The sequence below is a fragment of the Podarcis pityusensis genome (genome assembly GCF_964106645.2).
Source record: "Podarcis pityusensis genome assembly, chromosome: 16".
Lineage (NCBI taxonomy): Eukaryota > Metazoa > Chordata > Lepidosauria > Squamata > Lacertidae > Podarcis > Podarcis pityusensis.
The window spans coordinates 34877011-34894054 of record NC_138041.1 but is presented as its reverse complement, the minus strand read 5'-3'; the positions used below and the strand labels follow the sequence as shown (position 1 = coordinate 34894054).

At 45.8% G+C, this 17044-nt stretch overlaps 1 protein-coding gene across 2 annotated transcripts in view; it reads left to right on the top strand.

The window, feature by feature from the left end:
- The window catches only part of ADGRD1 (adhesion G protein-coupled receptor D1), a 292701-nt gene that overhangs the window by 12033 nt on the left and 263624 nt on the right, over positions 1-17044 (top strand). The window contains exons 3-7 of one of the 2 annotated variants that reach the window (XM_080985112.1): positions 3860-3943; positions 7811-7906; positions 9637-9759; positions 14009-14185; positions 15327-15581. In XM_080985112.1, coding sequence (XP_080841238.1) covers positions 3860-3943; positions 7811-7906; positions 9637-9759; positions 14009-14185; positions 15327-15581 — 735 coding nt within the window. The remainder of the gene's footprint in view (positions 1-3859; positions 3944-7810; positions 7907-9636; positions 9760-14008; positions 14186-15326; positions 15582-17044) is intronic. The other variant, XM_080985113.1, reaches the window with a different exon arrangement.

Below are 17044 nucleotides of genomic sequence, written 5' to 3'. Positions count from 1 at the left end.
CAGAGAAAAAGCCAGGAGGCAGAAGCAAAGATCAGTTTAGGGGAATAATAATAACAATAATAATAATAATAATAATAATAATAATAATAATTTATTATTTATACCCTGCCCATCTGGCTGGGCCTCCCCAGCCACTCTGGGCGGCTTCCAAAAAAATATTAAAATATTGTAATACATCAAACATTAAAAGCTTCCCTAAACAGGGCTGCCTTCAGATGTCTTCTAAAAGCCTGGTAGTTGTTGTTCTCTTTGACATCTGGTGGGAGGGCGTTCCACAGGGCAGGTACCACTACCGAGAAGGCTCTCTGCCTGGTTCCCTGTAACTTGGCTTCTTGCAGTGAGGGAACCGCCAGAAGGCCCTCGGTGCTGGATCTCAGTGACCGGGCAGAACGATGGGGGTGGAGACACTCCTTCAGGTATACTGGACCGAGGCTGTTTAGGGCTTTAAAGGTCAGCACCAACACTTTGAATTGTGCTCGGAAATGTACTGGGAGCCAATGTAGTTCTTTCAAGACCGGTGTTATATGGTCTCGGCCATGGCTCAGTGGCAGAGCATCTGCCTTGGATGAAGAAGGTCCCAGGTTCAATTGCTGGGAAAGACTGCTGCTCTGAATCCCTGGAGAGCCACACTATAAGCCCTGGTGGCTGGCAGTGGCATAGCATGGGTTGCTCGGGCCCAGGCAAATATTGTGCCCCCAGTGGCAAAGATGAGTATGTGCTCGCAGATAGGTATGCTTTAAGTTTGCACCACAGAGGAATCAAATTCAACAGTTGCACCAGCAGAAACACGCCATGTAACAGATTGCAGAGTCTATTGAGAAACAAAGTTACCAGCGCTTGTGCAACAATAGTGGTCTACTGGAGTAAAACATTTCACCAACGGAATAGATATCCCACTAAGTGACTTTAACTTGGCCCTACAGTTGATACAACCCATTGTTCCAAGCACACCCAGTTTCCCTAATAGCAAGCCTTTAACTAGTAAGTGGTACTTTAGCCCCAGAAGTCCTGGACCTCTGGCAGTGATCAAACTTGCTATTTTAGTTCCAACTTTGCCAGTCACACTGCCGGGGCTAAATAAACTCCTAGGACATTTCCCCCTGCAGTAGATAACCTCCGTTTGTTTCTTCAGAATGAAAGAGGGGGAAATGATGTGTATGCTCAGTCCCCAGGGAGATTCCAGCTGAATAGATCTTCCTTTACCAATTTCAATCCGCGCTATTTATTAAAGTGGGTCTCATTTCTACAAAAGCACTTTGAACTGGTATTGTGGGCCCTTAACACTTGCAGGAAGATACTGTAGAATCAAAATCCACCCCCCTCCCCCCACCCCTCAAGCTCACAAAGTGCTTCTGGCTAGGGGTGAATGTGTGATAGCCTTCGAGGAGGGGAAGTTGTCTGAGCAGAACTGACCCAAGGTTTCAGGCTGCCTGAAGCGGGTCCCAAGTAAGCCCCCTCCCTGCTTGCTAGGGCCAACACTTTAAAATGTCTTCTTGTGCTATATAGACACCAATCCCTGCCTTCATCTATGCCTCCTCCCCATGCTGGGCCACCTCAACCATCATTTCATCCTCCTGCACGGAAGGACCAACCAAGGCCTACTAGCCATGATGGGCTTAGGTCTGTTGTCAGAGGCAACATGGCTCTGAATGCCAGTGTTGTACTCATTTCCCACTTGTGGGTGTGATGGCCTGGGACTCGGGCTCGGGCTCGGAACCAGAGGGGTCTCAGTCCGCACCAGATCCTTTGCCTCAGGTGGCATCTGGACCAAGTCTAGGGCCTTATTCTGAAGAGCCCCAGTCTGCACAGGTTCCCCTGAAACAAACACCAGCTGGGCTGAGTCAGGGGCCTGAGCCTGCCCTGGCTCCAGATGCGGGGATTACCTCGTTGCCTTCAGCTGGGCCATCACTTACAGCTGCTCCACTACCGGTTTGGTCAGGGGAGGCTGAGGCGGCCCCTGGGTCTAGTAACCCACTGATGTCTCCTGAGCTGCAGAGACTAAGATCTGAGAGAAGGAGAGACCTGAGTACTCGCAGGAGGAGTGCTCGCCTTCGGGCGAGACAGGGAGGTGAGTCACCGGGGGATCAGGACCGGCCGTTACCCCGACAAAGATAAAAGGATGTCAGACCCTGCCCCAGGTTGCAGGAGCAACATTGCTGTTTACTAGAACCTGCCTGAGACCCTGTGCCAGACCTAGCCTGGTCTCCTGCCTTGTGTCCTGCCTGGGCCCTGTTGGACTGACTCCTTGTGGAATCCTTGCATTCGGGACCGGAACCTGGACTGCATTGCTTGGGTTAACCCCTGGGCCCAGCACAGTGGGCTTCCCAAGGGCATTTGGTTGGGCACTGCAGCAACAGCATGCTGGACTAGATGGGCCCCTGGCCTGATTCAGACTCTTCTTACATTGGTATTCTGTAGCTATGTTGTCACTGGGAAGCAAAAGCCCTTGGAGGGCTGGTTCTTTGTTAGCTTGTGCACTTTGATTTCAGTGCATATGACCATCTGCAGCTGAATAAAGCACTTAAGGAAACTCAACATTACTGATTAGCTGCGGGGCTTATTTATTTGTTGGTAGGAAGCAGAAAGCAGAAAACAAAAACCCACAGATGTTCTCTCTCTGCGTGTGCACGTGCGCGCAGAATGGTGGAATTGTTAAATGTTTGCTTTTCCAGATGTTTCTTTGCAGATTGAGGCCATTCTTCCACATCTACCCCCCCCCCATGGGATTGCATGCAGTGCTAGTCTTACTCAGAGTATACTCATTGAATGAAGCAAACATAAATACATACATTGTGTGGCAGCACCTACCCTTGGAAACTCCTTCCCATTTATACTTCACCTTTCCCCCAAGTGTCTCATGGTGGTTAACACAGGTCTACCCCTTGCTATTTAAACTCCACAACAACGCTGTGAGGTTGGTTAGGCTGAAAAGCAATGACTGGCCCAAGGTCACCACTTCATGGCTGGGTGGGGATTTGAACCCCGATCTCCCAGGTCCTACTGCAATTTTCTAACCACTACGCTGCACTGTCTGCCTCATTTCAGACTATCTTTTCACGACCCATTGAAGACTTTCCTCTTTCAACGCCTTCTGAGTAGAGATTTTGGGTTTGTTCAGTAATCTGAGCTGGTACCTGCAATGGATTTGAATTGACTGTATATGCGTTATTGATGTTGCTTTTTTTTTTTTTTAAATTGTTCTCATCTCTATAATTAGCTTTTAATTGGTTTTTATCTATTCAAACGCTCTGCATATGTTTTTTAGTACACTGTAAATCACTTTGAGGTGCCTCATGGGAAGTGAATCACAAATTAAATAAATGAAGTGAAATGGAAAATAATAATAAGAGAACCAATATGTGTTTGCTTCATTTGCTGGAGAGGAGTTGATCCTATTCCCGTTATGCTCAAGAGAAGGGTTGTAGCTCAGTGGCAGAACATCTGCTTTGAATGCAGATGGTCCCAGGTTCAAATCTTGGTGTCTCCAGATAGGGTTTGTTTATTTATTTCCCACCTTTCTTCCAAGGAGCTCAAGGTGGCACAGGTGGCTCTCCCCCCTCCCCACTTTGCCCCACAACAACCCTGTGGGGTAGGTTAGGCTGAGAGACAGGGGTTGGTCAATGGTCACTCAGTGAGCTTCAAGGCTGGAGTGGCGGATTTGAACCCTGGTTTCCCAGGTTTCAGTCTGACATTCTAACCACTCTACCACGCTGCCTTAAATCCTGGGAAGCTGCTGATGGTCAGTGTAGACAATACTTGAACTAGATGAACTCAATGGTCAGACTTTGTATAAGACGCTCCCTGCGTCCCTGTGGAAGACATCTTCAAAGCAGTCCTTGACATTGTGTTTTCTTGACAGGTTTTGATGTCCTGGCCCAAGCATCGCATTATTGGCCTCTGGGGGCTGTGGAAGGAATCCATGAGTTGCGAGACGCAAATGGAGGTAGATCGAAGAACGGTGATTCCCCAATCCCTTTAGAGTGATTTAAATCTTTTTGAAATTCAGAGTGTAAGAAAGCAAGGTTGAGAAACACTGGCTTTGTGGGCTACCCACTTGTGTTTGTCAATTGGCCCAGCAAATGTTTTGGACCCAAATGACCTTTTCTGTTGGCATTTCAAACCACAGACTCCATTGATCTTTGGTGGGGAAAGAGGCGGGCTGGTGACCCACACAGAACTATGTTTTCAAAGACAATATTGGTGGGTGGGCAACCTCATGAGCCAAACTGAAACATTGATGATGGGTTTGCAGGGGCAATGATAACCAGCTGTGTTGTGTGTGCTTAAAAATTAGTGCAATACCAAGTGGTGCCTCTGTCACCACTTGGTATTAATAAAGCTATGCATTATTAACACAGTTTGAGGGTATTGGGTGTGTGGGTCTCTGTAGGGTAATGCATGTTTGCCCCACGTCTGAAAGTGGTCTTCCTCCATCCCCCAATCCCAAGAAGGCTTTTGTTCATGCTGTCCTTTAGATCCTGCACTGAAACTCATTTGTGTTTGTGGACTGTGGTTGGATTTTTGTGTGTGTTATGTAAATATAGGCACAAAGCATGCCTTCTGCCTTCTGCCTTCTGATGATGCTCCCTGTGATTCGTGTTTGGATTAGGAATGTAAGCACCCCAGGCTGGTTCACAAATGCATGGTAATTGCACTTGACTTGGTACCCCATCACGAGATTTATCCAGCGTTTAGGCTGGTCCACAGAAGCAGAAATAGCAATGAGGGAGGCTTGGACAGAACCACTTTTGACTTCAGGGTGCACGTGTGGGTTGAACGCTCATAAAAAGATGCATGTCAGGGAGAACTGTGTCCTGGTCTAAACCTCCTCTCAGGACATGCTAATTTTCTGTGTGGAGTTGTTCACCCAATACATACAATGTGTAGTGTTCAGTTGTCTCTCACCACCACCACCACATGAAGTGGTACAGTTCAGAAGTCCTTTGACCACTTCATCTCCCATTAAGACTGAACCTTGAAGGTAGCAGGCGAATATATGAATAGGGACCCCCACCCTCTCCAATGAAATGTGTTGATTCTATGTCAACTTCCCATGATCTAAAACTTTTCTTTATGGCAACTGATACTCTGTGATGGGTTATTCAGACATGCAACAAGTTACTCCTTGATTAAATGAACAATGAGCATGCAGCGTTTGAAATTTGCTTGGTGCCAGGCACATTTTGCACCTGGCTATTGGCCACTTTTGGCGGGACGCGGGTGGCGCTGTGGGTTAAACCACTGAGCCTAGGACTTGCCGATCAGAAGGTCGGCGGTTCGAATCCCCGCGACGGGGTGAGCTCCCGTTGCTCAGTCCCTGCTCCTGCCAACCTAGCAGTTCGAAAGCACGTCAAAGTGCAAGTAGATAAATAGGTACCGCTCCGGCGGGAAGGTAAGCGGCGTTTCCGTGCGCAGCTTTGGTTCGCCAGAAGGGGCTTAGTCATGCTGGCCACATGACCCGGAAGCTGTACGCTGGCTCCCTCGGCCAATAAAGCGAGATGAGCGCCGCAACTCCAGAGTCGGTCACGACTGGACCTAATGGTCAGGGGTCCTTTTACCTTTATTGGCCACTTTGTGAAGATGCCCAGGTGTCAAGGTGGCACCTGACACCTCTACCATCTGGAGGTACATGCCTGAGGATCTTGACTATTTCCACACACTAGCAACGCATTCTTTGGAATTCTATCTGTGATATTTTAGCTGCACAATCGTAATGAATTTCAGGAACCAAAAAGTCATATTGAAAAATACAACTTTCAAGCTCTCTGCCCCCCGCCCCAATGGCAGCTAGGCATTCTGTTTTGGCAACTGTAAACCCGGTTTAAGGAGCCATTTGACGCCTAGCTTACATATCTGAGTTTCTAATACTGCGAAGCATGCATATGTGAACCAGGACTAAGGTTGCAAAACCTACACACACCTCACACAGGAGCAAGTGCCATTGAACTCAATAGGCCTTATTTCTGAGTAGACAGGAATAAGATGGGGCTGTATTTATTGTTTTGGTTGTGTAAAGTCATAACAGCAGGGAGCCTGCTTGGACATGGATGCGGAACCTGTGGCTGGCTGGATGTTGCTGGGCTACAGCTCTCGCCATCCCTGACCTTTGGGGCTGATGGGAACTGTAGTCCAATAGCACCCAGAAGCCGCCTAGCTCTCCAGCCCTGTCCTAGAAGGTCTCCTTTGATGGATGCCGCAGCAGCAAAATTGCTGCTTTGATACCACTCTCTGATTACATGCATCTCTTCCTTCGGTAGCCAAAGAGTCTTTCATGTTTTATTTACTTGTACCCACCCACCTCAGCCTTCGCATCCGCCATAAGTCCCACGCAGTTGTGTTTTTTTCACTCCATGTTTCCCGCTCATCAATCCTCAGAGCGTCATAAGCTTGCATTTCATGTTAATCCATTTCATTTGTTGAAATCTTTGTGTGGCTGTAAATCCAGGTCTGTATCTCTCAATTGCTTGTTTCTGCAGATACCAGCATCACCAGACTGGCTTTTTTTAGATACATGCATAGATAGATAGATTAGATGGATAGAAGTGATACATATATATATATATACACATTTTGGAGGTGACTTTGATGCAAGGTATCTCTGTGTCATAGGGGGGAAATAGTGGAGCAGCAAGTAAAATTTTTACTGTAACACTTAAATGGCTATTTGCTATGAAATCAGTGGAGTCTGGGTCCATTGGTGCCAGTGGGGCACTGTCCCACCAACCTCACTGTGCCCTTGTCCTCCTGTCCTCCTGCTTACAACCAGACCACAGGGTACCACTGGTGGCTGTTAGCCTCCTCTGCCTTGCTCTTGGTGTTGCCTTTGTGGAACTCAACAGAGGATGGGAATGAAAGCAGACTTAACTGGCTCTGGGTGTCATTGGATCTGACTCCACCTGCTGTGGTCCTCCAGTCTCACCAGTCTTGATGAGAATCAGCCCCCACTGATCTACATGGGAGTTCCCGAGTCAAGCGCCAGTACCATTCTCTCTCTTGGCTGCAAGAGCCATTGCTTATTTAGCCGAAATGGCACCACCCATCCACACAAATGAGGTGTTGGTTGCCTTTTGGGGGGAACACCAAAGTTTTTAGAACTTGTTCAGTGTTGTCTGCACTGACTGGCAGACAACTGGGGTTTCAGGCAATTCTAGAGGTCTATCTAGAGATCATAGAATCCTAGAATTGTAGAGTTGGAAGGGATCCCAATTCTCCTCTAGTCCAACCCCCTGCAATGCAGGCATCTCAACATGTGGTCTCCCATCCAATTTGAAACCATACTGGATCCTGCTTAGCTTTGAAAACATGCCAGCCATTTTATTGCTGCACCACTATGTGGCAGGGGTTGGACCTGGAAGATGCTTTGTCATTTAGGTCAGATCCCAACCATACCCTGTTTTCTAGCCAAGAAGGTCAGGGAAAGCAGGCATAGCGCTCCTTGACAGGCTGGTGCGAGGTTTCCCTTTGCAAAGCGGAGCGTTACCTCCACAAAGGGCGAGGCAGCAGGGCAGGTGGAGCAGGGCAAATGCATGAATGGAACCAATCGAGTGTGCCTGCCAGTACATTAGCACCGCGACACCCTCTGTGCCACCTCCCCTTCTCTCTCCTGGTAAGCAGTTCTGCCCCACCAAGCCATCTGCTGCTGAATGTGCTCACTGTCCCCAATCTGGGTACAATCCCCCAGGAGGAGCTTTCACTACTTTACTGTTCATTCCCCACATTGAGAGATACAGACTGGCTGATTCATATTCATCTTGCATTTATTCATTGTGTTGCTTTTCTCTTTTTTTTTGTCTTTTGTCGTTCCACCCAGCTTTAAGATTCCACAACTTCACTGTGCTTCCTTCCCATAATTCTACTTTTGTATATACCAATGATTCTGCCTACTCTAACTTCTCTGCAACTGTAGGTGAGGATTCAGTACGATTCTTCTGCATTTGTCACTCTCGGGCCATTCTGAATAATGCTGTAAGCTAGATGTGGTTTTAGAGCAGGCACTGTTTTTCTTTAAAAATTATTTTAAATCTGTATGGTTTTAAATGGAAATTCTCCCTCTCAAAACAGAGTATAAAGGAGTCTCTTTGTGGGTATGCAGGTTCAGTAAATGATACTCCAGTAAGTCCAGGGGAGACCAAACAGGGTGATGATTAGGTCTAACTATGGTTTGTGGCCTTAACTCTGGTTACAATATCAAAAAATACTGTGAAACCATGGTTTGCTAAGCTGCATTCTGCTGCCCCAGAAACCATTTACTGAAGGCATAGGCAAACTCGGCCCTCCACATGTTTTGGGACTACAATTCCCATCATCCCTGACCACTGGTCCTGTTAGCTAGGGATCATGGGAGTTGTAGGCCAAAAACATCTGGAGGGCTGAGTTTGCCTATGCCTGATCTACTGTATGCTTCAGCTTGTAGTAAATGATACTTCAGTAGGTCCAGGGGAGACAAAACAGGAGGATGATTAGGTCTAACCAAGGGTTGTGGCCTTAACTCTGGTTACAATATCAAAAATACTGTGAAACCATGGTTTGCTAAGCTGCATTCTGCTGCCCCAGAAACCATCTACTGTATACCTCAACTTGGATCTACTGTATACCATCTACTTGTCACCTCAAAAAGAAGAGAAAGCAGAGAGACATGGAAATTGCATCAACCATGGTTAGCTTGGCGCACATGTAGCACTTAACCATGGTAAATTAAAACCTTCTTCAAGCCATGGTTTTACATTGCACTTTACAGATAATCCTTAACTATGGCTCATGAATTGCAATGTAATGTTTAAGGGCCCTTATTGGCTCTGCCAGTTGCAGGGGGCAGAAGCAGAGAGACAGCAGAGCCCACAGCCATCCCTTGTGAGTTCCCCAGAAATGAGCTTGGGGGTACCTGAGTGCAATGGTTAGAAGTACTGGATTGGCTCAGTGGGAGAGCTCTCCTTCACCAATACCCTTCCATCTAGGTAAGCTCCTGGTGTGGGGAAGGTAGAACCATAACTCCACCCCACCCAGCAGGCTACTATTAGAACTCAGGAGACGGGAGCTTCCACCATCTCAGAACAAAGTGAGAGACTGACTACCCACTTTCTTAAGACCCAATCTGCACCATGCCTTTAAAAAGTACCACACCACTTGAAACAGTCATGGCTTCCTCCAAAAAATCCTGGAAACCGTCTTTTGTTTTGAGAGTTGTTAGGAGACCCTCTTATTCCCCTTACTGGTTCTACAGTTCCCAGAGTAGTTTAATAACCAGAGCTTCTTTGCAGGGAACTCTGGTTATTTTAGCTCTGGGAGGGGAACAGAGGGTCTCTTTCAGCGCTCTTAACAAACTATGTTTCCCGTGATTCTCTGGGGAATGGCATGAGTGTTTAAAGTGATAGGCCCCATGTGTACTATACATTTAAAGCAGTGCTCTAAGTCTGGAGTACTTGGGGGAGGGTCTGAGTAGCATTGGGAGGATGCAAAGGAGTGAGATGGATTGCAGTGGTCATTGGGTCTGAGGCCCCATAGAGAAGGGGATGAGGGGAGAGGAATAGGAAGAAAGCTATTTAAAATTGCCTGAGTTGTATCCCTAGGCTGTTTGAACTGACAAGGCTATTAAAAAGAAATAAATGTATCATTTAAACAATTTCCCTCCTTTGGTAGATATTGTAGAAGGAATAGTGAACAAAGGCATCTGCGTCCCAGATGTTAAAGGAATGACCTTCCTCCTTTTTGGAAGCCATCAGAACTCTTGCATTGTTAACCCGGAATTCTGTGAACCTGAAGGTTAGTACAAAGCCACAGTCGTCACTGTCTCCATTATATTCCTTTATTGCATCACACTTTTCCCAGAGAAAGGGAGGAGGATCCTGAGAAAGCTGCTGAAAGGAGACACGCATCATCAACTCTTTTGAGGTTTAATTATGTGTATTTTCTGCAACCTCCCATTTTAATTGAAAAAAGAAAGAAAAAAGAAAATCCAGATTATTTGCCTAGAAAATGCGAATACATTTATCAGAATTATTGGTGCAGTTTTCTTGCTGTAATTTAAGTATGGGCTTCTAAAAATAAAGAAAGAAGATGACTGCTGCCAGAAATTCCCCAAGCAAATTCCACAAAGAGTTTGTCTTGAAGGACTGAGTTTCAGAGACATTTTCCCTGTATTTTAATATCCTTCTCTTGACTCATATCTCAGAGCACTATCAGAAGCTGAGCATCCCCCCCCCCCTTAGGACTGCATTAGATCTCTCAAGTTATAAGTATTGCTGGTTAGGAACAATATTTGGCTTGAATCTCTCTAAGGATCTATGGTAAGTTTATTCTGGTCAGCAATCAGTCCAGGAGAACAATCCCCCCAAAATTCGCTTCAAGAATGTCGTTAACACTTTAAAGAGAAAAAGAAAGAAAAGAATCAATTGATGTCCCATGATTTCTTCTGGAGTCTAGCACACAGGTGTTTGTCTCTGTTTTAACCTCATAGCAACCTCTTGAGGGGGATTGAGCTATGATAGAGGCAGACAACCTTCTTCCCCTGCCAAGGACTCCATTCCCTTGGAAGTAATTGGTTGGCAGCATGCTGACGGTGGGCGGAGTCACAGCCTCTCTGTTGGTGTGCTTTACACACACACACACACACACACACACACAGACACTGTCCCTACTAGTTGTTCTGAAATGACCTAAGTCCTGTTCATGCGTTCTGCTCACGTGTAAACCCCACATGCAAGTGGGGGCTGAGAGTGCTGAGGTCCACCTCTTGTGCCACCATCCTTGATACCCACCATCTCATGGAATGTAACTGGGTGATGTGGGGCTCCTTTGCCACTCACGGTGGCTTCCCACATGATCTAGAACCCCAATCATGTAGGGTTCCAGAAGGGGAGGAACCAAAGAGCTGTTGGTTCCAACCAGGGCAAAGGCGGCAGCAGACCAATGGATTCAGCCTGTGCAACCCATTTTCCTGAAATGATGCCTTTTCATCTAATCTTGACAGGCCAGAGGGATTTGTTTCCGGATATCGGCACATTTTGTTGTGTGTATAAGAAATATTCTCCTACACACACAAGCACACCATTTGGGTAATAAAAACCTATTGGTCTGCAATGTTCATTCTCTAATGACAATATGGCACTGGGTAAATGTTTATCATGCCATCACTGGCTTTCCCAGGGCTCACAAGCAAGATCATTAAGGCATTCAAACACTGCTTTGTGTGGCGAGTAACAATGGTATGAAAAAGGAGATGGGGAAACTCACACACCCTTATAAATGTCAGGGAGAAACCATGGTGGAAGAACATTTCAGAAGTGGTAGGAAGTTCAAGCCTACGGCTGAACTGTCAGTCATACCTGCAACTTTGGTATGTTTGTGGCAAACAGGGCAACCCTGAACTGGGCTGGGGTCTTGATGCAACACCCCAAATGTCCCTTAAAGGAGCCCCCATGCTGTTTACTCCTGACATGCTTCCATTCAATGCCTCTTGCTCCACCAGAGTTGAACTGGTGACCTCACCTGGCTCATCACCATCAAACTAAGGTAGCTACAACCCATCACAGCTGGCTTGCCTGAATATCATGCAGCCTGACATCGCTGCCAACCCAGTCAGTGGGGAGGGGGGACAAATAATAAATTCTAATTCTTCTTCTTCTTCTTCTTCTTCTTCTTCTTCTTCTTCTTCTTCTTCTTGCCAACCTCAGACAGGTGGGCAGCACACAGCCTGAACAACTCTGTCTATTTTAAAAGAAGATGCTTGGGTGTCTATCAAGCATGCTTAAGACTGTAGCCTTTTTCTTTTTTAAATTCCAGTGTGGAATGCAACTGCAATTTGTATGCTCCAGGAATCTAGCAATGTGTGAGGGTGAATTCCTTGTCTGGGGTGCGCAAAAGCTCCCCCTTCTCTAGGGATTGGGGGCGGGGATTTTATTCATCTTGCATTTGAAGGCATATCTAGCTAATCTGAGCATTCTGAAACATGTATGCAAACAGTTGTTGTTCAAAATGTGCATACTGCATTTACCTGAATTTTGCAATGCAGTTCTTGAATCAAACGGTGTTTACAAAAATGGAAATTTTAGGGGGAAGTGTGCATAAATAGGAATATATTAGTGGGAGAAAACTTACAAAAATGCATTGTATCAGAGAAATTGAATGTGTACAGTAATAAAGACTGCATACAAAAATGTGTTTATTAGGAGAAAGTCACACTAAAATGATGAAGAATTTTTAGGAGGATTTTAAAAAAGAAAAGAAAGAAAATTGCTGCAGAAATGCAGAAGAATGAATTTAAACATTGGAGAAATGAGAAGCTGAAAGAACTGAAATTAATAGATTCACCAATTCCTATAAAATGGACGGATGCACCCGTCCCTGCTTATCCCCCACCCCTCCCACTGACAGTGACTGACATTTAGATGGTTTGGCAAAAGGGAAGAGACGTTTTCACAAAACTCAACTCTTCAGACTGTTGTCCTATCAATGTAGGGTGTAAACAAGGGAGAGCTTAGTCAGTCAGACTTGGAGCTGAAATTCCTGGAGAACGGGGAGGACCACAACTGTAGCTCAGCTTGGCAACCTTCCATTCTGAGCCTGACGACATGCTTCCCTCCACCAACAGAAATACCAAACTCAGCAGGCCTAAAATAATAATCAACAATGCTAGCAAAACCACACATTTCCCCCTTGCGGAAAGGACTGGAGCGGAAAGCAGGGAATATCAGTGACCGGGCGTTTGCCTGGTGGATGCAGTCCTAGCCCCTTGGTTTAGGAAAGGTTGCAGAGGCAACACTTGAGAGATTGCCTTGTCCCTCATGCACCCAGTGGATTGCTGTGGTCTGTGGCAAAGTTTCTCCTGCAAATTCCAAAGAGCGCAGAAGCCACAGCAACTCAGAGCAGGGCTTTTAACGTGGCTGTCCCTAGCTCAGTCGGTAAAGCCTGAGACCCTTAATCTGAGGGTTGTGGGTTTGAGCCCCACATTGGGCAAAAGATTCCTGCATCGGAAGGGGTTGGACTAGATTAACCTTATGGTCCCCTTACAGTTATACATTTTTGTGGAATAGAGTCTTTGTCCACTATTCGCTCTTTCTGGAAACAAATGAAGGCATTTGTGTTCTGAGAAGCTTCCCCAGCTTTTAGTGGGCCTTTGCCATGAGTTTCATTCTTTCTAGTTTAGTTTTAAATGTATCTGCTGTTCTGCACGTGCTTTATTTATTTATTTGTTGCTTTTCAAAATGATACATTGCCCTGAGACTATTCTATATAAGGTGATTAATAAATTGATGATGACCCCAGAACTCATCTTGATCCAATCAATGTAGTGTCTCCCAAATGCCAATGGGCTATAGATCTCATCATCCCTGACCTCTGGCCGTGCTGACTGGGGCTCATTTTCATGAGGACCTTATTATTATTATTATTATTATTATTATTATTATTATTATTGCAAACTGGTTTGGCAATGTGAAAATCTGAATTTAAGACTGAGAAAATGAGAAACTGGGAGAAACCGAAACTGCTCTCTGCCCCTCCCTCTCCAACATCTGCTGTCTGCAGTGGCTGCCCCACTCTACCCAATGTCAGCTGCGTCCCATTGCTGACAGAGGGGGAGAGTGTGGAGAGACAGGAGGAGGTAATTAGGCAGGATTGCAGAATGAGGGAGGAGCCACCTAGTTGCAGTAGATGTTAGAATTTCTGCTCCGTGATTGCAGTCATGGGATTTTTGTCTATCTCATGACGGTATGTGTTTTGACTCCACAGAGTGGGAAGTGACGGAGAAAGGATGTCTGTGTTACTGTGTTCTGTGAAGTGGGACTATTGTCCTTTGTTATTTATCTCTCTGCTGTCTGATGCTAGAGAGAGAGGGAGCCATGTTGCAGTGCTCCGTGTGTGTTTATATGTAAATAAAGTAGATTAGCCAAAGTGGAAGCACAACTGAGGTGTGCCCTGCTCAAGCCAGGCTGTACCCACCTCTGTTCTGATGAACTTCAGTTCCACGTCTATCTTCTCACAGACAATTCATGTTCTTTTTGCCATTCTTTAGGTGTAACCTTCTCTTTTTTCTGGAAGACTCAGGAGCAGCAGACTAAGCCCCCTCCTGCATATGGGGATCAGGTACTTTCCAGTGGATTTAAAGTCTACTTCAGTGAAAGCAAAGGGTCTATAGAGCTCTTTAACCATCAGATTTCAAAGAAGTGGGAAGCCGATTTCATTCCGCCAGGTAAATTTGGATTTTTCAGGTCTGTATGGATTCATTGAAATTTAGTGATGAACCATAGTAAATGTATTTTTGCATTAAAAGGTCACATTCAAAGGGTGTTAAAAGGTGAACTCTTCTGCCTTTAACAACTGCCTAGCAGGGAAGAGAGTACTGAAAGTATAGATCCTTTCCTCCCCATTGCATTGTGATGGAAAAAAGCGACATCTCTTGAACTTCACCCTTCCATTATGCAGCTATTATTTGGGATGTCGGCGCTTACGTTTGCCAGAATTATGCATTGAGAAAAGCTGGGTTCTGTATCCTGCCAAAATTGCATAAAGGATGCAAAGTTGAATAATTGTGCTTATCTGCACAATTCTAGTTCCACTATTCATGATGTAGAGTACTGAAACCCCACCCTCATGAGCACTAGAAATCTTACTCAGCTTCTGAGAATTCACGAGGCAATGCCATACAGGCTAGAAACTTAGGGTTGCATCCAATGTTAGTTTGACTCAGAGCAGACCCATTGGAATTGACTAATTCCTCCTGGTGAATTAGTCCATTAATTAGTCCATTAATTCCTCCTGGTGAAGATCTAGGAAAGACAAAATAGACTGCTTCTTCACATAATGAATTGCATCATTCAATTACTCATTGATACCATTTGTGATAGCTTCTAGTGTGAATGGCTTTAAAGGGGGTGGGGATAAACAAACACGGTGCTATACTGAGAAAATATATTCCCCTCCCCCCATTACATGCATAGCAGTTACAATTTGCAGAAGCCCATCATCTCCCAACCTACACAATAGCGTTATGGAGCCTGAAGATCCAGCAGATAGAAACCTAACAATGAGAGGGAATCTATTTGAGTAGAGGGAAATGAATTTGAGTAGTCCCATTCATGGAGGGTAAGGCTATCAATGGCTACTAGTCATGAGGGCAATCTACTATCCTGAAGACCAGATATCTACATGTCTCAGAAGACCAGTCACTCCTCACACCTTGTTTATGGGCTTCCCATAGCCATCTGGTTGGGCACTGTGGAAAACAGATTGCTGTAGGGATTTGGGGCTGATCCAGCAAGGCTCTTCTTGTGTTCTTAAATGGGTTTATAGAGTCATGGTGTTTGCACTAGTTTTCTGTGCTTTTCATTCAGGTCCCCAATGGACTCATGTTCTATTTACCTGGAAATCTGAAGATGGCTTGAAAGTCTACGTCAATGGAACCTTAAATACCACTGATCCAAAGGGGACACCTTTCTACAGCTACGATGACTCTAATTCAAACATGTTGACAGGGTCAGAGGGTGACCAGGCTAAGCGTTACGTCAATGGGGCTTTTGATGAATTTATCATATGGGAAAGAGTGCTCACGGCCAATGAGATTGAGCAGTATTTTACTGCTGCTGTAGGTAAGTGGAAATGGTGGGTTTTTTCCTCCCAGAAAAGATTGCATGCAATCCAGAAGAGATGTACCAATGTTCTCTATGACCTTGCAGGGGAAGTCCCTTCCCCATTAACTAGGGCTTTGCAAGCTCTAGACAAAGTGAGAATGTTGCATGTTGCAAAAAGATAATAGAATCAGAATCATAGAATCATAGAGTCGGAAGAGACCACAAGGGCCATCGAGTCCAACCTCCTGCCAAGCAGGAAACACCATCAGAGCACTCCTGACATATGGTTGTCAAGCCTCTGCTTAAAGACCTCCAAAGAAGGAGACTCCACCACACTCCTTGGCAGCAAATTCCACTGTCGAACAGCTCTTACTGTCAGGAAGTTCTTCCTAATGTTTAGGTGGAATCTTCTTTCTTGTAGTTTGGATCCATTGCTCCGTGTCCGCTTCTCTGGAGCAGCAGAAAACAACCTTTCTCCCTCCTCTATGTGACGTCCTTTTATATAATGAGTGCATGTTGAATGCAAATCAGCCATCCACAGCATGGTACCCTCCAGAAATCTTGGACTCAAACTCCCACCAGATATCAATCAAGCCAACCAGTTCAGCCAGCATGATTGATGGTCAGGGATGATGGGAGTCATAATACAATAATTTCTGGAAGGCACCAAGCTGGGCTGGGCTGCCATAGATTGTTCCATTGCCGATAAAGCACCAAACTTTAAGATTGGCAAGAGGTGATTGACACCTCCAAAGTGGAAAAGAGAAGGCATCCGTATTGATCATACGGTAGTTACTGTACATGGCCTTTTAATGATTTTTATTCATGAGACAGATAACACACATCAGGTCAGGCCAGCGGAGGCTGGTTCATTAGAGTGGACAAGGAACTTTCCCATCAGCTCCAGTCTCTCAGCTAGCCCACACCTGCCTGTTTGCTTGCTTATAACTGACATACTTATCAACTGTTCTGGAAAAAAAAATGGATCATCCTGTTTTCCCCCCGTGAGTGGACAGTGTCCAAAATGGCTGCCACAATCTCGTGCGCTTTTGGGCACAGCACCCAAAAACACAGGTTTTGGGGTTCTGTGCCCAGATAAAAACCCTTATTTTGGGGCCATGATCTGGTGTGGGGCACTTGACTCACATGGGAGTGCAGACTCAGAAGGTGGTCTTCCAGACCATTGTGTTGGAAGGCACGCAACTGGTCCCCAGAGGCGGAACTGCTTGTCAGTTTCCTCCTGCTTAGCTTCAGGATTGCTTGCTTAGGGAGGAGGAGGGGGGTGGGCAACATTTGGACTCGTTGACTTTGCCTGTCATTGGCTCTGGTTCCGCTTGCTGTTTGGGCTTCCTGCATTCCATCCCACCAGCCCCAGTGGGCACCAGCTGCCACTGGGTCAGGGTATTTATCCATCCAGCCCTGTATTGTCTACCCTAACCGACAGTGTCTCTCCAGGGTGTCTCAGGAAAGAAGTTCATTCC